Raw genomic sequence first — 24861 nt, 5'->3', positions numbered from 1 at the left:
AAAGAGAAGGGTTTAAAGGTCTTAATAGAAGGATGTATGCTACAAGAAAAGAAAAAAAAATTCTTTTTGTAGTAGATTTTATCTATGTTTAATAGTACTGGTTAGGGTTACACCTAACACTGCAAGAAGTCATTTTGATGGAAGGAACTAAAACTGATAACGCGAAGAGGGGGGAAAAAAGAGGAATCAAATCAAAAATAAAAAGATGTTTTACTCAAATACCTTCTCCCTCATACATTTTTTTTTTACGCCTCCCATTAAATAAAAATCTATGATTCATTCTATAAGTGCGCGTTGATTCTGTAACTATTTCCACTTGATCATGTTCCACGGAGTGGTGCTTTGTCTTCAAGTGTTATATATATATATATATATATATATATAGCTTGTACAAAATTCATCAGCGCTTGTTATTGATGGATGTCGAGGCATCTTGAATGGGAAAAGTAGGTCCACGTTCCGCTAATCCCCAGCGATGTGAATGGAAGTATTCCCCTGGACCAATGTTACCTGTTGATGTTGCGGTTGCGGTTGTTACTGTGCGGAGTGCTTTTGGAAAACTAAAAGCCCGTCCATCATGAGACGCTGTAGTTCCAACGTTGTAATACTGTCCTGGACCGATAGCTCCTAAATTTTCCATATCATTAAAACGTTCTGCACCAGCAAAGGTAAATGCTGGTACAAAGGGTTTTGGATCAATCGGATGATGATATTCACCAGGACCTGGAAGGTTACTTTGTGTAGATGAAACCATTTCTGGACGAGGTGCATTACCAAAGCTAAATGCAGGTTGACTTGATACAATAACAGGACCACCTGTTAAATATGCACCAGGACCTGGATGATCTTCTTTAACTTCTGTCATTCGCTCTGCTGTACCAAATGTAACAGTTTGCTGACTTAATGTTTGAGGAATTACGTAAGTTCCTGGTCCAGGGGTAGAGTTAACATGTGCTGCAAACACCGCATCAGGGTCTACAGTTGTAGGAACTCCAAAACTTGTCGTAAGAACTGTTTCTACAGGACGAGGAGAATATGCACCTGGTCCAGGATAATCAGCAGCCTCTTTTTCATCCACATATGTTGGTTTGCCATGTAATGTGAAAGCAGGACCTGTCATGAACCGTGCTGCATAGCGACTCGCATCATAACTTCCAGGACCTGGAGTATCCCCAGCTGCAGTAACAGAATCCATTCTCGTACTGGTACCAAAAGAATACCCAACTGCCCCTCCTCCTCCTCCTTGTTGTTGTTGCCAAGAAGATGGAATACTATATTCACCAGGACCTGGTTGCATCGCTGCATTATTTAACTCAGATACAGCAAAACGTGCAGCCTGTGGAAATGATATTGCAGTACCTGTATTTAGAGTTTCTGATATATTATATGATGCTGGCCCTGGTATCTCAGATGTATTTCCTTCACCATTTCCTGCAAAACGAGAGGCCGTAAAACGCATCGCCACTCCTCCATCCACTGAAGATTCAAAATTGGTGTCATGTCGGTAAACCTCGTAGTGTCCAGGTCCTGGTATATCTGTTTTACCAGTTCCATCACTTACTTCTGCCAAACGAGGTGCACGTCCAATAAAACATCCTGTGGTTTGATCTAAGTACTGAGGACTGTAAAAACCTGGACCAGGAGTTTTCTGTTCTGTACTTTCAGGTATCTGAAAACGTTCTGCCTTTAGAAATGAAATAGCTGCCCCTGAACCTTCAGTTGCAGGAAATACAGGAGGTACAGAGTAGGCTCCAGGTCCTGGTATCTGAGAATTTTCCATATCTACTAATGTTAAACCACGTGATGCAGTACGATGTAACGAAACAGCTGGTCCTTCAGGTGTTTTAAGAACCACATCATATGTACCTGGACCAGGTGCCCCTTCATCATTATTATTCTGCATTATTACCCTCGGAGCAACACCAAAACAAATAGAAGGTCCACCAGGTGGTAATGTTACGTTATAATACCCAGGGCCTGGAATATTATTATTATTATTGACATTACCAAAATCACCCGTTAATGATCCTATACGTCGAGGTTCAGTACCAAATGTAGGGGCAACGGAAGAAGGTAATATTTGATTCGGGCTGTATGTACCTGGACCAGGTAATTCTACCTCATCGTCTAAAGGTTGTTGTTTACTTCCAGTTGAAAAAGAGTACACTTTAGACGCTTCCCACTGGGGATGACTAGGTGTATACTGTCCGGGTCCAGGAATAAGATTCTCATTCTTTACTTCAGAGAAACGGGGTCCAGTAGGAAAGGATGGTGCTTTTGTATCACCACGTGAAAAAGTTTCCACTAGATTACCCTCATACTGTCCTGGTCCCGGTGTATCACCTGAATTAGCAGGTAATTCCCGAGATGCAGTAGGAAAAAGATAAGAAGGTCCAGCAGAGGAAAGAGCTCTTACTACTCCTGTTATGTCGTATGCTCCAGGTCCTGGAACTTCAGCTTGAGTTGTTGGTACCATTTTACGTTCTTCCGTTCCGAAACGTGTGGTTGGTGCCGTGAAGGTTGGAACAGCAACATCATATGCCCCCGGACCTGGTACATCCGTATTATTATTATTATTATAATTACCTCCTTCATTCATCGCCATACGAGGTTCTGTAGGAAATGTGTAAACAGATGTTCTCGTCATCGTTACATTATCATCCGGTTTATACTGACCTGGACCGGGCAATTGTGCACGTTCCCGCTGCTCATGGTCAAGAAAACGCGGTCCTGTTCCTATCACGACAGCACCACTTGTTGTACCTTTCATATATCGCTCTACAAAATAGGCACCAGGTCCTGGAGTATCACTTTTATTACCATTATTACCACTTCCTCCTAGCTCTGTATTACCAAATCGTGCAGCACTGGAAAATGTTACAGGTCCAGGTTGTACAACACCATTAGCCGCATCCATTGGTGCATATGCGCCTGGTCCTGGAATATCATAACCCTCACCTTCTATTTGATTTCGAGAAGCTGTACCAAATACAACGGACCTTGATGGGAGGATATTCGCATTATCTGGACTATATTGACCAGGTCCAGGTGTTAACTCTAACGGTATTTCTTCCGTTCGTCCCGATTTTGTATTTACAAAGGTGGCATGAAATGCGTGGGGAGTAGGTAATATAGCATCATAGGCACCTGGACCAAGATTTGTCCTTAGAAGATTTTCTCGTTCTTCTGGTGAAAGTGTGTGCTGTGGTGAAGAACCAAAGACGACCGTAGATGTTCCTCGTTCCTTTGGATCTTGTGGAAGATATGATCCTGGTCCAGGTTGATCTGAGGTATCTGATGGAACGAGCCAATCCGATTTTTCCCTTGCCGTTCCAAAAACCACATTTCGAACAGGTGAAAATGATAAAATTTCATATGCACCAGGTCCAGGTACTTCAGTATTCCCATCTTCTGTAAAACGCAAACCTTTACCCCATGCTGCCCCAGATATATTTCCCCTAATATCTTGTGGATCATAATCACCAGGTCCGAGATTATTATTATTATTATTATTATTATTGTTAAAATTATCCCCAGTCTCTGCAGGATCTAACATGCGAGGACTTGTCCCAAAAAATACAGCTGGTGATGAACTAGTCGCAGGAACTACAGTTGTATAAGCTCCAGGACCAGGTACCTCATTTCTTGATTTTTCTTCATTAGGTTGAAATCTTGCTGCAGATCCAACAACAGCACTTCTTCCTTTACTTAATTCATGCATATCATACAATCCAGGTCCAGGTGTTGTCTCTTCCTGTAAAGAATTATCAGGTAATCGTTGCCTAATAGAAAAAGATAAACCATCTTTTGGTACAACTATTTCGTATGATCCTGGACCAGCATCGGTTGCAATGGCTTGGGAAATAAAACTTAATGTACGTGGTGCACTCCCAAGAATAGCACTACGCTGATTTAACAGTGTAGTATGAATATCTGAATCATAGTATCCAGGTCCCAGATCAGGGTTAACAGATCCACCAACGGTTTCATTTTCAAACCGTGGTGAAGTAGTTCCAAGAAGAGGAACTGCTACACGTCTTTCTTGGGTAGTATGTTGTACCATGTACGCTCCAGGTCCTGGTATTTCACTACTTTCACATTCTGGCATAATTGCACGGACGGCTGTTCCCATAACAGCTGTACGTGATGCATCTATTGAAGAAACGATATCATAATTACCAGGTCCTGGAAGTTTAGCTGTTTCATCTGTATCAGCATGTAGTAAACGTGGAGCCGTTGTAAATAATGGTGCTTTTGAATGTTCTCGACGTAAATCATAGATGGGAACAAAATAATCACCTGGTCCAGGGGAAGGTTCCCTAATTTCTGGTGATGATCGCCGGGCAGACATGGTCCATTGTGGACCTGTAGATTCATTTGGAATCACATATTCTCCAGGACCTGGTGTTGTCTCTGTATGTTCCGTTGGTCGAACTCGTAATGAATAGGCAGGTCCTCTTTCTTCCTTTTCTACTGTATATGTTCCTGGACCTGGCACATCATCAGGTTCAAAATACACTCCACGCCACATATTATCGTTACGTTTCGCAGTTGTTATAATAGCAGTTCGTCCCGATACAGGGGCTCCAGTTTCACGTGATACTGTAGAGACATCATATGTTCCTGGACCAGGAATATCATCCACTTTTTCAGCAGGTGAGGCACGAAAGAGCATTTTAGCACATTCCGGTAATTTGGCTCGACCAAAAGAAAAAGCAGGCGCATTTTTATGACGTGCATCTGATGATAATGCCTTTTCGGTACGGTACTCACCTGGACCAGGTCCAGCCTCTTCGTTCTTTGTAGCAGATAACTGTAATCGACGAGGACTTGTGGTAAGGAAATAATTCTTCTTTTTTAATTTATCCTCTTTTACTCCTAATGTATCTGTAGAATATGCCCCTGGCCCAGGAGATTCTGTCATTGTGTGTAAATTTCGTGCTGCACGCCCAATTGATACGCCTCCTGTTTTACTTTTATTTGCAACAAGATCAAAATCACTGAAAATATTATAAGCTCCAGGACCAGGTACTGCATCCACCACTCCTAAAAGTGGTTTACGAGAAGGTGTTTTATTCCGCAATGCAGAATCTTTTCCACTTCTTGAGATGTTATGAATCTTTTCAATACTTTTGGTACCTTGCTGAGGTATTTGTTTACCACCTTCATTCACTGCCTGTTCTCCATGCTGCAGCAACTGTTGCTCTGCAAAGATTGTTCGACGAGGCGAAGTTCCAAAAACGGCACCTCGCATTTTTTTCGTACTAGTGCAAACCCCACGACGCGGAGAGATCACAACTGGGATTGCATGTGTTCGTTGTTTTCTATTATTAACTTCAACAAGAGAGTCCTCGGTACAACGACTTTGTGAACTGCGACTACTATCATTACTCTTCATTGAAGTCGTGCGAAGATGTTGACAAGGACAAGTTGCAGCGTGCGCTGAAGGATTTGTCGGTATCTCAAGCTCCGGAAACTGCTTCCAATAGCACTGACACGTTAATGTAAACTGACGCTTTAATACTTCCACTGCTTCTTCTTTAACACTAGAGACTTTTTGCGTTTCTTGATGACCACCACTACCACTACTACCACCTCGAGCACTCCCTCTGCGGTGTACACGTCCAGAATTCTTCTCGTACACTTCATTATCATCATTGCAAAAGTAGGAACCTGGTCCAGGTGTACTATTCTTTTTCACAGGCTCTGACATTCCCTTACGACCACTACCAAACGTTGATGGTGGTTGACGTCGCAATGATTGTGGTAAAGCAGCCGTAACACTGGGTCGAACCGTAGTTTTACTCATGTACTTTAGACATGATACTGCACTACGTTTTTCCCCCACCGCCTGCAGAGTGTGGTTCGCAACACAACACAGCGTAGAGTGATGACAGCTGCATAAACAGCCATCCACCTCATTCTTTGCCCCAGTAGTGGTAGTAGGAGTGATATTATTATTGGTAGTAGTAGTAGTAGTAGCAATAGGGGACTTCATAAAGGCAACCGAAGGAGAAATATTATCCACACTTTCACTACCACCACCACCACCACAATAACAACAACAACATGCAGCAGCTACAGCGGCATCATTTTTTTCTTCACATACACCACGTATAGGAAGTTTACTACGACGCTCAGTAACCAGGGCAACACCTTGCTGCCAACGTGACCTCCGTTGCGTATTACCAGTAACAGCCAATGATTTCTTTGAAACCACAGCAGAACGAGAATTTTCAGCATCATCGTCAAGACTTACATCCACACTAGCAAGAATATGTGCATACAACTCATCAACTTGAGCTTGCACATCTCCTGGATACACATTTTCTCCTTCAGGAGGTAAATCCATAAGAACTTCGGGGAAAAAAAGAACTCTTAATGAAGTAAGAAACTATAGAAAATTCCCTCCAGCCTATATAAACAATATACACAAGCAACCTTTTATATACTTCCAAAACTCAGAGCCTCTATACTTCAATCAAAAATAGAAAAAAAAAAAAACATTGCATATAAACCAAACAAAATAAAAAAAAAACAGTTAACAAACGACATTTCAAACTTGAAAATTCAAAAATTACCACACCGATTAGAGAAACCGCCATGTACTTGGCGTCACCCTACCCAGGGAGGCTACACCACACGCAAACACAGACAGTAAGAAAGAAAGAGAGAGAAAGAAAGAAAGAGAAAGAGAGAAAGAGAGAAAGAGAGAAAGAGAGAAAGAGAGAAAGAGAGAAAGAGAGAAAGAGAGAAAGAGAGAAAGAGAGAAAGTGAGAAAGAGAGAAAGAGAGAAAGAGAGAAAGAGAGAAAGAGAGAAAGAAAGAGAAAACAAATACATCGTAATGACATATAAAGAAAAGCACCAGCACACCACTGTTACCCCACACAGTACACACACACACACACGGAGTCATGCATGAATGTAAAGAAAGTAGACCCACTAGGGAAAATACCAATCATTCCAAGAAAAAAGAAGTCCTATCCCATCCCCAAAGTAAAAAAAAAAAAAAAAACGATCATGAGTGAATTAGATACCATTGGGTAACATTTACAGAGATAGCCACACACAGAAAACAATAACAACGGATAACGCATTAATCTCTCTGTGCTGGTTTCTCCCTGTCTCCATTTGCAACTTGCAGTGTCCCACAGGAACCAAGCAAATTGCACGTTGCCCCATTCACACACATGTGAAAGCAAATAAAAAAGAAAAGAGATATCATTTTCCAGAACCACACATTTGCAGAGCGAGACACACACCACGAGGTGCACAGCAATGCTCCGCTTACAAGTATAAGAAAAAAGAAAAGAGATTAAGTATTTCCAGACAACGATGCACCCTAGCCCAGTGTGTGTCATCGGGATTAAATTTCCTCGGTGTCCAGTGTCCAAAACACAGTAGCAATTATATTATTATTAGCAGTAAACAAGTGATTATAAATACTCTGGAAGAGCCCCATCACAGCGCTCGGCACACGGCCATGCAGCCCAGCACAGAGAACAGCAGCAGGAGGAGGGGTGGAACACGCAGTAGTGCAGGGATGCTGCTGCTGTCATGTAGTGCCATCCCACTCTTATTTGCTGCATCGTTCACGAAAACATCGAGACTTTCGCCGCGGATATTCACAGTAACAGTAGTTCGAGAGCTCTGTCCTTGTGCGTCTTTTCCATTTTCTTCTGTCTGCTGCGTCTTAGTTCCCTCTGTTTGGCCCTGTTGCCCAGCAACTGTTGGGTCCTTTGTCTGTCTGTATCTGTTTCTGTGTCCCCACCTGCCTCATCGGTTCTTCTTTTTCTTAGCAGCGTCAACTGCGGCCTCGAGGTTCTTAATGGCATCCTCCACCTCTTTCACAGCACCTTTGACATCCATCACAGCAGTGTGAACTTTACCTGACTCCGCTTCTGCCTCCTTGGCACCACCTTTAGCATTTGTCATAATAGTTTCCATATTCATTTTCGTATCAGTCAATAGCGTATCCACTTGTTGTCGGAATGAGTCGCCGTACTCTTGTGCTATATCGACTACATAATCTATAACCTGCGAAATATCCTCTGCTTTTTGATGAGTTTTCTCGCACACCGTTTCCGCTTTATTTGCTGCCTTCATTGCCTTCTTGATGAGTTCATAACCTTTCTTCTTCTTATTCTCAACCTCTGTTGGGTTAGCAGCAAGTTCTTGAAGTGAGTTTTTCACGCCAGCAACAAATGCACGTGCATTTCGGGCAGCGTCTTGAGCAGACTTCATGACTTTCTCGCACTCCACCTTGTTTTTCACAGTCTCACCCGCTATCTTATGCACCCTCTTTAGCCTTTCAGCAACGAATCCTGCTTGAGGATTCGCGGCATTAGCATTAGCCACACCCACACAGTAGAGGACAATGACCAGCAGGCACAACGCACGGCACGACAACATGGACATTCTTCTCATTAATAAACACTGAGGATCACTGGGGTCTATGTGTGTGTGTATAGAAAGAGAAAGAAGGAAGAAGGAAATAAGCACCAGCACACCACTGTTACCCCACACAGTACACACACACACACACACACACGGAGTCATGCATGAATGTAAAGAAAGTAGACCCACTAGGGAAAATACCAATCATTCCAAGAAAAAAGAAGTCCTATCCCATCCCCAAAGTAAAAAAAAAAAAAAACGATCATGAGTGAATTAGATACCATTGGGTAACATTTACAGAGATAGCCACACACAGAAAACAATAACAACGGATAACGCATTAATCTCTCTGTGCTGGTTTCTCCCTGTCTCCATTTGCAACTTGCAGTGTCCCACAGGAACCAAGCAAATTGCACGTTGCCCCATTCACACACATGTGAAAGCAAATAAAAAAGAAAAGAAATATCATTTTCCAGAACCACACATTTGCAGAGCGAGACACACACCACGAGGTGCACAGCAATGCTCCGCTTACAAGTATAAGAAAAAAGAAAAGAGATTAAGTATTTCCAGACAACGATGCACCCTAGCCCAGTGTGTGTCATCGGGATTAAATTTCCTCGGTGTCCAGTGTCCAAAACACAGTAGCAATTATATTATTATTAGCAGTAAACAAGTGATTATAAATACTCTGGAAGAGCCCCATCACAGCGCTCGGCACACGGCCATGCAGCCCAGCACAGAGAACAGCAGCAGGAGGAGGGGTGGAACACGCAGTAGTGCAGGGATGCTGCTGCTGTCATGTAGTGCCATCCCACTCTTATTTGCTGCATCGTTCACGAAAACATCGAGACTTTCGCCGCGGATATTCACAGTAACAGTAGTTCGAGAGCTCTGTCCTTGTGCGTCTTTTCCATTTTCTTCTGTCTGCTGCGTCTTAGTTCCCTCTGTTTGGCCCTGTTGCCCAGCAACTGTTGGGTCCTTTGTCTGTCTGTATCTGTTTCTGTGTCCCCACCTGCCTCATCGGTTCTTCTTTTTCTTAGCAGCGTCAACTGCGGCCTCGAGGTTCTTAATGGCATCCTTCACCTCTTTCACAGCAGCTTTGACATCCGTCACAGCAGTGTGAACTTGCCTTGACTCTTCATGTGCCTCCTTAGCGGCGGTTTGAGCATTTGTCATAATAGTTTCCATATTCATTTTCGTATCAGTCAATAGCGTATCCACTTGTTGTCGGAATGAGTCGCCGTAAGTTTCTGCTGCATCGCGAGCTTCAAATACAATGTGCAAGATGTCCTCTGCGTGTTCATAAGTTCTCTCGCCAACCGTATTTGCTATCTCTGAGGCTTTCTCTGCAATCTTGATGAATTCTTCACCTTTCTTTTTCTTCTTCGCAACCTCTGTTGGTTTGGCAGCAAGTTTTTGTTGAGAATTTTTAACTACTCCAGCAAATGCATTTGCACTTCGGGAGGCATTTTCAGCAGCCAAAACGGCTTTCCTGCACTCCACCTTGTTTTTCAGTGTCTGATCTACCATCTTATGCGCTTTCTTCAGCCTTTCAGCAGTGTGTCTTGCTTGAGCATTCGTTACATTGGCATTCGCATTAGCCACACCCACACAGTAGAGGACAATGAGCAGCAGGCACAACACACGGCACGACAACATGGACATTCTTCTCATTAATAAACACTGAGGATCACTGGGGTCTATATATGGGTGTGTAGAAAGAGACAGAGAGAGAAAGAAGAAAAGATAGAAAAAGGAGAGACAAAAACAGAGCAATGGACTGCACGCGGACCTCATCCCACGTTCGTTGGTGTAGTATAGTTCTGTAGCATGCATCGAGTCATAATCATCAGCTTCGTTAGGTGGAAGACGCATCGCTAATCACCGGTCCCACGCAGTCAACAGGTCTGCCGCTCGCACCACACACACGCAAGGTGCACAGAGGCGCCACATCACACAAACGAAAAAAGATGAGAGAAGGAGGAGGGCCGCTCGTCAGCTGGTGTTCTTAGATTATGTTAACTCACTCATGGGGTTTCGGGAAATGTGCAAACATGTACTTGTCATCACGAGCAGGCCAACACAACACACGTGTGTGCACACATATGGGGAGGGCAATAGTTTGGCTGTGGAGGGACGCCGCGTCAGCTTTACGAGTAACAGTGAGGTAATGCACATGGCATCGTGTCATCGACTCGCGTGTTTCAGCGTTCAGATGGTAATTCCATTTTCAAACATCATTTACGGCCATTGTCCGCCCCACGTCGCTCTATGCGTCCACACACACACGCCACGGCAGCAGTGTCGTATCTGGGGAAAATAGGGGGAAAGAGGGAGGAATGTGGGTTGTCAGCTGGTAGTGCATGTTATCGATTGATTCCAGTCATGTAAAACGCTCGGTGTGAGTATTGAATTGAGTACATCATATACATGTATATATCATGCATGTGAGTAGTCAAGATCGGGGACACGCTTGCTCTCGCACGTGCTTCGTACCGTCACGCCGCACTGGCAGCGGGGACGCATAGCGACACTGCTGTTGCTGTTATTACTGTTACTGGGGCGCGGGGCGTGTGTTATCAGAGATTGTTCACCCGTTGAGTACAGTAGTTGTCACAACGCGCACGGCCGTGTGGCTACGCGGTCTGCTCGAGGCAGTCTCTGCACCTCATCACTCAACACAACCGCAACCACAACCACAGCAGCAGTGCACACACACATCGACATCTCGCCTCACCGATTAGACACATCGCCACGTACTCGGCGTCATCCTGCCCGGGGAGGCTGCACCACACAGCAAGGAAGAAAAAAAAAAAAGAGAGAGAGAGAAAAGAGAAGAAAAAATAGAAAAAGGAGAGACAAAAACAGAGCAATGGACTGCACGCGGACCTCATCCCACGTTCGTTGGTGTAGTATAGTTCTGTAGCATGCATCGAGTCATAATCATCAGCTTCGTTAGGTGGAAGACGCATCGCTAATCACCGGTCCCACGCAGTCAACAGGTCTGCCGCTCGCACCACACACACGCAAGGTGCACAGAGGCGCCACATCACACAAACGAAAAAAGATGAGAGAAGGAGGAGGGCCGCTCGTCAGCTGGTGTTCTTAGATTATGTTAACTCACTCATGGGGTTTCGGGAAATGTGCAAACATGTACTTGTCATCACGAGCAGGCCAACACAACACACGTGTGTGCACACATATGGGGAGGGCAATAGTTTGGCTGTGGAGGGACGCCGCGTCAGCTTTACGAGTAACAGTGAGGTAATGCACATGGCATCGTGTCATCGACTCGCGTGTTTCAGCGTTCAGATGGTAATTCCATTTTCAAACATCATTTACGGCCATTGTCCGCCCCACGTCGCTCTATGCGTCCACACACACACGCCACGGCAGCAGTGTCGTATCTGGGGAAAATAGGGGGAAAGAGGGAGGAATGTGGGTTGTCAGCTGGTAGTGCATGTTATCGATTGATTCCAGTCATGTAAAACGCTCGGTGTGAGTATTGAATTGAGTACATCATATACATATATATATCATGCATGTGAGTAGTCAAGATCGGGGACACGCTTGCTCTCGCACGTGCTTCGTACCGTCACGCCGCACTGGCAGCGGGGACGCATAGCGACACTGCTGTTGCTGTTATTACTGTTACTGGGGCGCGGGGCGTGTGTTATCAGAGATTGTTCACCCGTTGAGTACAGTAGTTGTCACAACGCGCACGGCCGTGTGGCTACGCGGTCTGCTCGAGGCAGTCTCTGCACCTCATCACTCAACACAACCGCAACCACAACCACAGCAGCAGTGCACACACACATCGACATCTCGCCTCACCGATTAGACACATCGCCACGTACTCGGCGTCATCCTGCCCGGGGAGGCTGCACCACACACAGCAAGGAAGAAAAAAAAAAAGAGAGAGAGAGAGAGAAGAAAAGATAGAAAAAGGAGAGACAAAAACAGAGCAATGGACTGCACGCGGACCTCATCCCACGTTCGTTGGTGTAGTATAGTTCTGTAGCATGCATCGAGTCATAATCATCAGCTTCGTTAGGTGGAAGACGCATCGCTAATCACCGGTCCCACGCAGTCAACAGGTCTGCCGCTCGCACCACACACACGCAAGGTGCACAGAGGCGCCACATCACACAAACGAAAAAAGATGAGAGAAGGAGGAGGGCCGCTCGTCAGCTGGTGTTCTTAGATTATGTTAACTCACTCATGGGGTTTCGGGAAATGTGCAAACATGTACTTGTCATCACGAGCAGGCCAACACAACACACGTGTGTGCACACATATGGGGAGGGCAATAGTTTGGCTGTGGAGGGACGCCGCGTCAGCTTTACGAGTAACAGTGAGGTAATGCACATGGCATCGTGTCATCGACTCGCGTGTTTCAGCGTTCAGATGGTAATTCCATTTTCAAACATCATTTACGGCCATTGTCCGCCCCACGTCGCTCTATGCGTCCACACACACACGCCACGGCAGCAGTGTCGTATCTGGGGAAAATAGGGGGAAAGAGGGAGGAATGTGGGTTGTCAGCTGGTAGTGCATGTTATCGATTGATTCCAGTCATGTAAAACGCTCGGTGTGAGTATTGAATTGAGTACATCATATACATATATATATCATGCATGTGAGTAGTCAAGATCGGGGACACGCTTGCTCTCGCACGTGCTTCGTACCGTCACGCCGCACTGGCAGCGGGGACGCATAGCGACACTGCTGTTGCTGTTATTACTGTTACTGGGGCGCGGGGCGTGTGTTATCAGAGATTGTTCACCCGTTGAGTACAGTAGTTGTCACAACGCGCACGGCCGTGTGGCTACGCGGTCTGCTCGAGGCAGTCTCTGCACCTCATCACTCAACACAACCGCAACCACAACCACAGCAGCAGTGCACACACACATCGACATCTCGCCTCACCGATTAGACACATCGCCACGTACTCGGCGTCATCCTGCCCGGGGAGGCTGCACCACACACAGCAAGGAAGAAAAAAAAAGAGAGAGAGAGAGAAGAAAAGATAGAAAAAGGAGAGACAAAAACAGAGCAATGGACTGCACGCGGACCTCATCCCACGTTCGTTGGTGTAGTATAGTTCTGTAGCATGCATCGAGTCATAATCATCAGCTTCGTTAGGTGGAAGACGCATCGCTAATCACCGGTCCCACGCAGTCAACAGGTCTGCCGCTCGCACCACACACACGCAAGGTGCACAGAGGCGCCACATCACACAAACGAAAAAAGATGAGAGAAGGAGGAGGGCCGCTCGTCAGCTGGTGTTCTTAGATTATGTTAACTCACTCATGGGGTTTCGGGAAATGTGCAAACATGTACTTGTCATCACGAGCAGGCCAACACAACAATGGCATCGTGTCATCGACTCGCGTGTTTCAGCGTTCAGATGGTAATTCCATTTTCAAACATCATTTACGGCCATTGTCCGCCCCACGTCGCTCTATGCGTCCACACACACGGCAGCAGTGTGGGGAAAAGGAAAGAGGGAGGAATGTGGGTTGTCAGCTGGTAGTGCATGTTATCGATTGATTCCAGTCATGTAAAACGCTCGGTGAGTATTGAATTGAGTACATCATATACATATATATATCATGCATGTGAGTAGTCAAGATCGGGGACACGCTGCACGCTTCGTACCGTCACGCCGCACTGGCAGCGGGGACGCATAGCGACACTGCTGTTGCTGTTATTACTGTTACTGGGGCGCGGGGCGTGTGTTATCAGAGATTGTTCACCCGTTGAGTACAGTAGTTGTCACAACGCGCACGGCCGTGTGGCTACGCGGTCTGCTCGAGGCAGTCTCTGCACCACTACAACCACCAACCACAACCACAGCAGCAGTGCACACACACATCGACATCTCGCCTCACCGATTAGACACATCGCCACGTACTCGGCGTCATCCTGCCCGGGAGGCTGCACCACACACAGCAAGGAAGAAAAAAAAGAGAGAGAGAGAAGAAAAGATAGAAAAAGGAGACAAAAACAGAGCAATGGACTGCACGCGGACCTCATCCCACGTTCGTTGGTGTAGTATAGTTCTGTAGCATGCATCGAGTCATAATCATCAGCTTCGTTAGGTGGAAGACGCATCGCTAATCACCGGTCCCACGCAGTCAACAGGTCTGCCGCCCCACACAAAACACACAAAGGGACAGAGGCGCCACATCACACAAAAAAAAAAAAAGGAGAGGGGGGGGGGGGCGCTCGTCAGCTGGTGTTCTTAGATTATGTTAACTCACTCATGGGGTTTCGGGAAATGTGCAAACATGTACTTGTCATCACGAGCAGGCCAACACAACACACGTGTGTGCACACATATGGGGAGGGCAATAGTTTGGCTGTGGAGGGACGCCGCGTCAGCTTTACGAGTAACAGTGAGGTAATGCACATGGCATCGTGTCATCGACTCGCGTGTTTCAGCGTTCAGATGGTAATTCCATTTTCAAACATCATTTACGGCCATTGTCCGCCCCACGTCGCTCTATGCGTCCACACACACACGCCACGGCAGCAGTGTCGTATCTGGGGAAAATAGGGGAAAGAGGGAGGAATGTGGGTTGTCAGCTGGTAGTGCATGTTATCGATTGATTCCAGTCATGTAAAACGCTCGGTGTGAGTATTGAATTGAGTACATCATATACATATATATATCATGCATGTGAGTAGTCAAGATCGGGGACACGCTTGCTCTCGCACGTGCTTCGTACCGTCACGCCGCACTGGCAGCGGGGACGCATAGCGACACTGCTGTTGCTGTTATTACTGTTACTGGGGCGCGGGGCGTGTGTTATCAGAGATTGTTCACCCGTTGAGTACAGTAGTTGTCACAACGCGCACGGCCGTGTGGCTACGCGGTCTGCTCGAGGCAGTCTCTGCACCTCATCACTCAACACAACCGCAACCACAACCACAGCAGCAGTGCACACACACATCGACATCTCGCCTCACCGATTAGACACATCGCCACGTACTCGGCGTCATCCTGCCCGGGGAGGCTGCACCACACACAGCAAGGAAGAAAAAAAAAAAAAAAAGAGAGAGAGAGAGAGAGAGAGAGAGAGAGAGAGAGAAAAGATAGAAAAAGGAGAGACAAAAACAGAGCAATGGACTGCACGCGGACCTCATCCCACGTTCGTTGGTGTAGTATAGTTCTGTAGCATGCATCGAGTCATAATCATCAGCTTCGTTAGGTGGAAGACGCATCGCTAATCACCGGTCCCACGCAGTCAACAGGTCTGCCGCTCGCACCACACACACGCAAGGTGCACAGAGGCGCCACATCACACAAACGAAAAAAGATGAGAGAAGGAGGAGGGCCGCTCGTCAGCTGGTGTTCTTAGATTATGTTAACTCACTCATGGGGTTTCGGGAAATGTGCAAACATGTACTTGTCATCACGAGCAGGCCAACACAACACACGTGTGTGCACACATATGGGGAGGGCAATAGTTTGGCTGTGGAGGGACGCCGCGTCAGCTTTACGAGTAACAGTGAGGTAATGCACATGGCATCGTGTCATCGACTCGCGTGTTTCAGCGTTCAGATGGTAATTCCATTTTCAAACATCATTTACGGCCATTGTCCGCCCCACGTCGCTCTATGCGTCCACACACACACGCCACGGCAGCAGTGTCGTATCTGGGGAAAATAGGGGAAAGAGGGAGGAATGTGGGTTGTCAGCTGGTAGTGCATGTTATCGATTGATTCCAGTCATGTAAAACGCTCGGTGTGAGTATTGAATTGAGTACATCATATACATATATATATCATGCATGTGAGTAGTCAAGATCGGGGACACGCTTGCTCTCGCACGTGCTTCGTACCGTCACGCCGCACTGGCAGCGGGGACGCATAGCGACACTGCTGTTGCTGTTATTACTGTTACTGGGAAATTCTGCGACATGAATGATATTAATTGGAATGTTCTTGGTTTTTTTTTGTTACACTTGTTTTTGTGCCTCCTTTTTAACTTTATTGTATGATTTTGTTTATATTCAATAAAATAGGAAACGGTAGAAGGAAGATACGACCTTTAGTATAATGTAACATAATAGAATTGTTTCGATTTCTGGTCAAAAGCATTTTTTAATTTGGTTGTTGGTTCTTTTTTTTGTTTGTAATAGTTCTCTGTTTGGATATTGCAAACCCGTTATACTTTATTTTCCCTCGTCGAAGTCCTTAATTATTAATGGGGATCATGGTACGCAAAATAAAGTAAATGGTGAGAGGGAAAGTAATATATATTTTACGGCAGAGAGATTAATACATAACCTTGGTTTTTTTTTCTTTGGTGACTCAAGAGGTAATAAGCCTTTGTGGCTTTGTTTTCCTTGGTTTTTATGAATTTTGGCAATGAGAAAAAACGGAATAACAATAACGACCAGATCATTTGAGGTGTGTACTGTTCTCCTCTCAGTTGGTGTGAACCTCTCCAAGAGAGACAAGCATCGTACACTCGATCAAACATTTCTATATAAAGAAGGATGGAAAAAATAAAAATGAAAAAAAATTGAAAAAAGAAAACGTGACAACTCAAAGTCCGAATATTGTAGCGTCATGTGGTGCTTCTACTTCGAATGAAAATGGTACTGTGACAGTTTCACCGGGCAAGATATTTATTTGCATTTCAACTTTTCCATCCACTTCGAGTTCTCGCAAACGCTTTTCGTTTTCCTTCGTTTTTCCATCTATGTAGTCTTTAGGTTCAATGAGACGTACCAAAAGTTTTTCCTCATTTGATTTTGGAATACGCTCTCTCAGTGTTACCGTGACGGCGCCACCGGCTCCATCTTGATTTTGCTTCTTGTTAGTGAGCACAGTGGAGTAGTTGTATAATACCCGCTGGTTCCTTTCACGTGTAAACAAGGATGCCTTATCCACTGTTTTAACTCGTTGCAGCAGCTGTCGTTTCACCTCAATCTTGTTATCTACACCAAAATCAATATGCAGCTTCTCACCTGGCGCCGTCCGCTCAATATCTGCGTTTGCCACAAAGCCCCCATCCATAAACACTGCTACCTTTCCAGGCATAAGTAAGTATTCGCTGTTGTTAATGCACGTGGCATTTGCAAAGACGGCCTCCACCATATCGGGTACTGTAGTATATGCAATATCGGCATCCCACTCAAGAACAGCGAGGGGAATATGCAACGGGGCACCATCTGTTGGAAAAGTATAACGTGATGGCAATGCAATATTCACAACAGCAGAGGCGGTGAGGGTATTAGTATTAGTAGTAGTCATAGTAGTAGTAGTAGTATTAGTGTCATCATCTGCCCCCACCGAAGCAGCTCGTCCCCACGTGGCGTTAGTCCGCAAGACGCCGTCGGATGTACTTTCATCACTTTCCTCTTTAGCTTCTCCTTTATCTCGTGTGGCCTCCAATATCCACGGTTTGTTGAAAGACGGCGGAGCTCCTTCACCTCCTTCACCGTGTCCATTTTCTCCACCACGTGTAGAAGCCGATGAAAGTGTGATGGCAACATCCGCGAGGGACTCCACGGCGGCCCGCACAACAGCGGTGTAGCGAAGTGTCACTCGACGGCGACGGGTGTCGAGAGAGGCGGTGTACTCTCCATGCCAACCCACACAAGTATTATTATTATTATTATTATTATTATTATTATTATTAGGATCACTAATATGTGTGTTCATTATATGAGGATCCCGGTATTTTTTGTCTTTGGTGTTGTTGGTGGTGGCGTATGTGATAAACACAGATGCCGCTGGAAGTGCAGATCGTACTCGTAAGACAAGACAGGCCCAATTGTGTTTTCTTCGTCGATGTGGGGGTCGTAGAGGCATCGTATTTCTTTCTTGGGAATTATTTAATGGTACAACATCAGTATTCCCTAGTCGTAATTCACGGAGTTGCAGATGAAGATGCTCTTCTGTTTTCTTTAACTCCGCCTCCTTTTTCTCCAGACGACGACGTTCACTGCAAGCAATTCGTACACGTTCCTCCACACCTTTTAATTGTGTTTCCCAGAACTCTACATTTAGGGATTCCAATGTTCCATCCGTTACGGGACCACAGAGACGAGAGAAAATATCTTTGCTGAGTGATGCCTCATCATTGACAGCTGCCAGATCCAATTTATTAAGGGTAAGTTGTTTGTCCACATCTCTTAATTGATCATTAATCTTGTTCATATAACTTGCGTAATCGGCTGCTGCTGCTGCAGCTTCGGCCTCATTCACTTCATCCTCCATTTCTTCAAAGAGAGTGGCACGTAGGATAACACTATCGGCGGTGTGTTCATCAAAGTACACCTGTACAGAGTCGCGGTCAAACTCCTCTGGCATTGCAAAGTATAGTAGTAATTCCGCCTCTTCATTACCATTATCCATAGTGGCAGGTAATGCGACTTTGGCATGTCGTCGAACTTGGGCACGTTCATGATATACCGTCACTGCATCAGGTTTAGATTCTGTTCGAATGGTTATAGGTGCATTATCGTTATTCTGCTCTGTTTGCGTCATGATGGCTGTTCTTTTGTTCTTTTGTTTGTTTTTGTTTTTGATATTGTTTTAACTACTTATAATGAGTATACACAATCCCCAGTGAAAAACCAAAAAAGAAAAAAAACAATATAACAATAAGAATGGGAAGAAAGAGGAAGGCAACAACGTTAGTTAGTTTATCCATTTTGCAAGAAAAGGAAGAAAAAAAAACCAACCAAACAAGAAAAAAAAGAAATATTTTCTTTCAACATCACTTTACAATCATGCGTTTCGTACATACATCTTCTGATTCTTTCTTCTTATGAAATGACTGAGTAGATGTATAGTGGAGTTGGCATTTTCATCTCTACTGTAGTTCTTTTTCTTTTTTAATCCCTTCACAGTTACGCCTCGTACTTCAGTTCAATATGACACTTAAACTTGGGAAAAAAAACAATAACAACAAGAACGAGGAAAACGATAATAATAATAATAATAATAATAATAATAATAATAATAATAATAATAATAATAATACTAACAATAAAATAATAATAAAACAAGACAACGGTATCAGCATGAAAGAAGACATACACACCGAAGCATCCCCACGCCATTACTGGGAAGAGATGAGATAAGGTATACGCTCATTTTTTTCAACAACAACAAAAAAAAAAAAACAGTATCTACAAGCAGAAGAAGAAGAAAACCCCATCATCAACAGAGAATCAAGAAGAAGAACAAACGAAGATACAAAATAGCAATACATACAAGTGAAAGAAATAGTGAGAAATAGGAAAAACTTATCAACAAGTCTAGTGAAACAATCCCACACATCACTATTATCATCCTCAAAACAACAACAGCATCAAAAGTAAAGACTCCGTAACCTCAGGCGTAGAACACAAACAATCACGCACAGAGAAAAGAAGAAAAAAACACAAAAAAAAAAACGAACCTGTGCAGAAAAGAAAACAACAACAATAATAGAGATGAAAGGAAGCAATGCCTAACCAACCCCTATCAATACGAGCATCAAAATCAGAATCATTTACAAAATAAAGCCCAACACAGATGTGTACGAAAACAAAGAAAAAAGAAACAAGATAAACAACACGGATGGAAACAAGAAGAAAAAAAAGTAAAAGCACTATAAATAAGTTTTTTTTCCCAGAGTTAACGGAGAACAATTGTTGGCATTCTAGTAGAGCACAGTAAAAAATGTTAGAAAGGGCCACTTCCCTCCTTTACCGCCAAGTGTTAACATTATTCTTACTATTATTGTTATTGTTGTCCTGCTAGGAACAAACATCCTAAACCTTTCCTTCTTTCCCAACTATTTTCTTCCCATCATTTAGACTACTTTTTTTCACTGAATCATACAAATTACATATGCGAAGTTGATCTGCCAACAGATTTCGTTCCGCTGAAACAGCTATTAACTTCTCCTCAAGCCGTCGTCTCTCATCTAACCACTCTTCAAGCGTCGAATCCTTGTTATTCGTCCAATTATATTTTTTCGTTATTGGTTTCCCATCTCTTTGCATATCTGTATCCATATTCGTATCGCAATGTGTTTCTGGTTTAACCTTATCACTCTCAACGCTGCCAGAACGACGAGTACTTGCTGTATCCCTTACACCAGTATTATTGCTGTTGCTTCTGGTTCTACTTCTGGTGGGGATATTTTTGGAACTACGATTACGAATAGCATCATCAGCATCAGCAACAGTAGATGATAACGGTAGCACATGATTTGCAGAAGATTTTACGTTTCCTCTACTGCTACCACTACTATTTACAGTACCTTTTGCTGGAAGAGTAACACCACTATAAATGTTACGATTATTCTTTTCAATACCCCTGAAGCCATCTGTCAGATTTCCCTTCTCGTTTTTGGAATGCATTTCAAAGAGAGATGGAAAACGATAAGCAAGCATTGCATCTAACTCGTCCAGTTTCTCAGCAATCACTCTTGGGTCTAGACCTGCATATTTCTCCTTCTCAGGGATTTCCCTTGGAGATCTTGCCTCTGATGCCTCTGCCTTTTCCTCCTTAGATGTATGTGAATATTCATCTTTTTGATATTGTTCTTGGTGGTGGTGATGGTCGTGGTCCGGAGAAGCATCATCATCGTGATGAGCATGATCATCATATTCTTTACAATCATCATTGTGATTCATATCGTAATTAAGAGGAGAAGACTCCGGAGCAGGAACAGGAGCAGAAGTAGCAAAAGCAGGAAGATAAAGAGGAAGAGAAAGAGGAACAGAAGCGGTAGGAGCAGGGGAATTCAAACTGACCTTGCTCCTATTTGATGAGTGTAAACTTAAAGGGACACCACCTTGGATCCAATTCCATACATATCCCTCTCCTTCTACCCCTGCTTCCGCTTCAGGTTCTTTTTCATCTTCCACCACTACAGTCCCAACTTCCTCAGCATCAGATGTGAAATTATGTTTCGACGATGCAACAATGTAGTTTTCTACCGGAGTAGTTCCATCCACCTCCCGTGAATGCGATGGCAATGATGAAGCAGACCCACACGGTGGAGTACTCACTGTAATAGTCTCTCTTCTTCTTGGAGATGAGGCGGTAGTTACTGGTGTTCGTGGTGGTAGAATTGGTAATAATTGCGGTTGTTTTTGTTGTTGTTGCTGTTGTTGTTGTTGTTGCTGTTGTTGTTGTTTTTGTTGTAGTGGAGGTGGAGGTGCGTATAGTTCCTCACGTACAGGATTTACAAACACCATTTCCTTATTCGCACCGGCCAAAATTCCTAGTAGTAATAACTCATGTGTATCAGGGCCACAGGCAGCGCATGAAGGACGCACACAGGCAGCAAGGGCAGAAAGTTCTTTTTCTTCTCTAAGTTGATACTGTTCTTGCGTTTCCGATGTTGGTTCGCGCGTAACAACTGTACAACCTGCTGCCGTTGATGCTGTTGAGGATTTCGCCGTTCCATCACTGTCGTAAAAGCGTGCTTTAAACTCACGCCATGTGAGACCAGCGCGGGAAACACAACGCGGAGTAGAGAGATTACTACTATTGCTCTTTACTACACTCGATCCACTGTACGCACGATGTTTAGTAATAATATGGTGTCTATGGGCTGGTGTTAATATACCCAATCCATCATCTCCTACACATTGTTCTCCTGAGACTCTATGAGTAGCTGTAAATGGATATGTAGAGAAAGGTGGAGCACTACCATCTTGAGAATATATGTGATTATTAACTGTTTCCATAGCGGCATTCAAGTATTCACGTCTTTTCGCAGCTAATTGTACATACGAGCCTCCACCAGTAGAACGAACAGTACCATCACCACCGTTGCTACTACCGTTACTATTGCTATTGTATGTATTATTAAGAGGATGGGAACGCTTTTTATCGCTTCCATTCTTAAGGGATGTACGTGACATGGAAACTTCAGTTTTCTTCTTATCCGTTCCTCCTCGCACCAAACGAGGAAATCTTGATTTCTTTTTATGTCCTTCATGTTCTTTTTCTTTTACTTCATCTTCATCTTGTCCTTTTGCTTCTTTTTCTTGCTGCTGTTTCTGTTTCTGTTTCTGTTTATGCTTTGCCCTTAACTCCGACGAAGAAGGACGAAAAAAAGTGGGACCTACATGTGACGTTGTTGTTGTTGCTCTTCCTTTTACTGTCCCTTTTGAAGGGGCTACCCTCCTCTTTTTTTCTGGGGTTATTTTCTTATTTTTTACCGGTGCATTTTTTTGAGGCGATGAGAGATCCATAATGGATGCCGTACGTGTAGAGATACCGCTTAGGCTTCTACTCTCCTTCTTCTTGTTCTTGTCATTGTTATCATTATTATTACTGTCATTATGTTTTCCTCGTACACCACCGGTGTGGTTTTCATTTACAGAAGGAGGTGTAGAGTGCATCCATCTTTTTTCTTTCCGTGGAACAGATGTACTTTGACTGCGTCCTTCACCTTGTAACTGTTTTCGCTTTTGTTGTTGTGATGATGAAGAGGGTAAGAGAGCTGAGGATGTTGTTGTTAATGATGCGGCGGGGGGTGGACATGTAGTTGCTACAGGAACTTCGATTATATCTTTAAGTAGCGGCGTGCCAGATGCTGTTTCTCCATGTTTTATATTATTCGATGAGTTTACCTCCCCTTCGCCGTGAGATTCATTATGATTATGATTATTATTATTATCATTATTATCATCGTCACTTTTTTCCTCTTCCTCCTCAATGAGAAAGCATAGTGAAGAGTCACTATTTATCATGGAATCATTTTCATCATCGCACTGCTTTTCAGGCGGCAGTCCAGATGAGATGTATTTTTCCTGTGATGTTGGAATTAACTTACTGTTTTTATCCCGTATTAATGCTGCAGAATGAGGTGATGATGCTCGTGATGAATGAAGAGTAGCAAATATTTGTCCTTCTTGTTCTCCGATACCTATTGCTACATCTTCAGCACTTCCAACCTCTCTATTGCTATAAATTTCATATCCATCCTCCAATTCCTCATCTTCTGGCCAATGATCTGTCGTTGACTCTTGTTGTACACTCGTATCTTGATATCGATGCTGTGCCTTTTGTTGTTGTTCTTGCTGTCGAAACGAAAGTTTCTCTGATGCCAACTGAGGTAAGTCCATATTCTCAGTATTCGTAGAATTAGTAGAAGAAGTGAGAATAGCTGTGGTTGCAGCAGGTGGGACTCGTGAGAGATCCAATGGGGCTGCTCTTGTTCTTTCTGCTAATTCTAATTCCGCCTCACGAGTTCTCTGTACGGCTGTATTTCTCTCCTCATGAGAACTCTTATTTTTTTTCTTTTTCTTCCCACTAAAGAGATTACGAAATCCATGTAAAAACGATCCGTTTATCCTAGACCCACAGAAACTTAAACAACCACCGGTCCTCTCGTCAACGAGACGTTTACCTGGAGAAAATAATATCGGTGGAGTTTCAGTTGAAGCGTCTTCTTGAGCACGCCCTGCAGGCACAATATGCACATTACTTGTTCTTGCACCACCACCACCACTATGATTATTATTATTATTATTATTATTATTATTACTACTACTACTACTACTAATACGACGGCGAATAACATTAATGGTCTTCTTTTTTTGACCTTCATGACTAGTGACATTGTGAGTAATACTGCTACCATTATTATTAATACTGTGGGGTCCTTGATTTCTCACTACATTTTTGTCATACTCCATGGTGGATGGCATCACATCAGATGATGCACCTAATTGCCTTGCTGCATTAATACGCTGTGGTGGTAAACCCGTCACTGTTAGTGCTGAAACAGTTACATCGGGGAGACCACCACTTATACTATTAGTACTAAGAGTTCTGCCATGCATATTCTCCAAAGTATGAGGATTATTCGAATATTTATGCTCTTGATTTTGATTTTCTTGACGTCCACTTCTCCTTCCTCTACTACTGCTAACACCTGTTACTGTTTCTCCTTTTGGCTCTTGTGGCTCTAAATGATCCTCATACACTTCTCTAGAAGCTCTACGCAAATGAGATGGTGCAGGTGAGGCGGGAGACTCAAGAGGAAAATAAGCATCATTTCTGCTTAGCACCGATGAGGTGCTTCCCGTTTCATTCATGACGTAATGCTCTACTTAACTCACGAATAGCCCAGTAGTAGTAGTAGTAGTAGTAGTAGTAGTAGTAGTAGTAGTAGTAGTAGTAGTAGTAGTAGTAGTAGTAGTAGTAGTAGTAGTAACAGCAGCCGTAATACCAATAGTAGTATTAATGACAATCCAAGATGTAAGACAACTACTACACCTTTAATGAGTACTCTAGTACAGTTGCTGTTGCCGCAGCTTTACGCTGCGAGGAGTGGCGTAATAAGTGACACTGTCTCCCTGATAACGTTTCGTTTCTTTGTTTCCTATAAAAAAGGAAAATAGACACCAGAAAAGAAAGAGAGAGAGAGAGAAGGAGAGAGAAAAAAAATATCCTTAATAGCAAACCAAAAAATGAAAAAC

At 44.0% G+C, this 24861-nt stretch overlaps 9 protein-coding genes across 9 annotated transcripts; 4 read left to right on the top strand and 5 right to left on the bottom strand.

Moving 5' to 3' along the window:
• Nucleotides 1-400: 400 nt before the first annotated feature.
• On the bottom strand, nt 401-6352 carry LSM04_002244 (Sperm-tail PG-rich repeat; the record flags this gene model as incomplete). Its single annotated transcript, XM_067338488.1, has 1 exon — nt 401-6352. One exon carries the CDS (start codon nt 6350-6352, stop codon nt 401-403), a length of 5952 nt encoding a protein of 1983 aa, XP_067189283.1.
• A 1425-nt stretch (nt 6353-7777) lies between these two features.
• Nucleotides 7778-8419, bottom strand: LSM04_001736 (uncharacterized protein; the record flags this gene model as incomplete). The annotated part of the gene is made up of 1 exon (XM_067338475.1): nt 7778-8419. One exon carries the CDS (start codon nt 8417-8419, stop codon nt 7778-7780), a length of 642 nt encoding a protein of 213 aa, XP_067189276.1.
• Nucleotides 8420-9103: 684 nt separating this feature from the next.
• Nucleotides 9104-10066, bottom strand: LSM04_002797 (uncharacterized protein; the record flags this gene model as incomplete). The annotated part of the gene is made up of 2 exons (XM_067338463.1): nt 9104-9385; nt 9452-10066. The coding sequence occupies 2 exons, from the start codon at nt 10064-10066 to the stop codon at nt 9104-9106; spliced, it is 897 nt and encodes a 298-aa protein (XP_067189288.1).
• A 364-nt stretch (nt 10067-10430) lies between these two features.
• On the top strand, nt 10431-11145 carry LSM04_007831 (uncharacterized protein; the record flags this gene model as incomplete). Its single annotated transcript, XM_067338452.1, has 2 exons — nt 10431-10664; nt 10930-11145. 2 exons carry the CDS (start codon nt 10431-10433, stop codon nt 11143-11145), a joined length of 450 nt encoding a protein of 149 aa, XP_067189345.1.
• Nucleotides 11146-11527: 382 nt separating this feature from the next.
• LSM04_003098 (uncharacterized protein) lies at nt 11528-12242 on the top strand (the record flags this gene model as incomplete). The annotated part of the gene is made up of 2 exons (XM_067338440.1): nt 11528-11761; nt 12027-12242. The coding sequence occupies 2 exons, from the start codon at nt 11528-11530 to the stop codon at nt 12240-12242; spliced, it is 450 nt and encodes a 149-aa protein (XP_067189290.1).
• A 380-nt stretch (nt 12243-12622) lies between these two features.
• LSM04_004659 (uncharacterized protein) lies at nt 12623-13337 on the top strand (the record flags this gene model as incomplete). Its single annotated transcript, XM_067338429.1, has 2 exons — nt 12623-12856; nt 13122-13337. 2 exons carry the CDS (start codon nt 12623-12625, stop codon nt 13335-13337), a joined length of 450 nt encoding a protein of 149 aa, XP_067189305.1.
• Nucleotides 13338-14669: 1332 nt separating this feature from the next.
• Nucleotides 14670-15383, top strand: LSM04_009187 (uncharacterized protein; the record flags this gene model as incomplete). Its single annotated transcript, XM_067338418.1, has 2 exons — nt 14670-14903; nt 15168-15383. The coding sequence occupies 2 exons, from the start codon at nt 14670-14672 to the stop codon at nt 15381-15383; spliced, it is 450 nt and encodes a 149-aa protein (XP_067189359.1).
• A 1577-nt stretch (nt 15384-16960) lies between these two features.
• Nucleotides 16961-18910, bottom strand: LSM04_005082 (protein of unknown function DUF4140; the record flags this gene model as incomplete). Its single annotated transcript, XM_067338407.1, has 1 exon — nt 16961-18910. The coding sequence occupies one exon, from the start codon at nt 18908-18910 to the stop codon at nt 16961-16963; it is 1950 nt and encodes a 649-aa protein (XP_067189308.1).
• A 1274-nt stretch (nt 18911-20184) lies between these two features.
• LSM04_005140 (uncharacterized protein) lies at nt 20185-24477 on the bottom strand (the record flags this gene model as incomplete). The annotated part of the gene is made up of 1 exon (XM_067338396.1): nt 20185-24477. One exon carries the CDS (start codon nt 24475-24477, stop codon nt 20185-20187), a length of 4293 nt encoding a protein of 1430 aa, XP_067189310.1.
• Between the last annotated feature and the right edge of the window lie 384 nt (nt 24478-24861).

Source organism: Trypanosoma melophagium, assembly GCF_022059095.1.
Source record: "Trypanosoma melophagium isolate St. Kilda chromosome Unknown ctg31segment0, whole genome shotgun sequence".
NCBI lineage: Eukaryota > Euglenozoa > Kinetoplastea > Trypanosomatida > Trypanosomatidae > Trypanosoma > Trypanosoma melophagium.
Note: the sequence above shows the minus strand (reverse complement) of the source record. Positions and strands in the feature narration are given on the sequence as shown.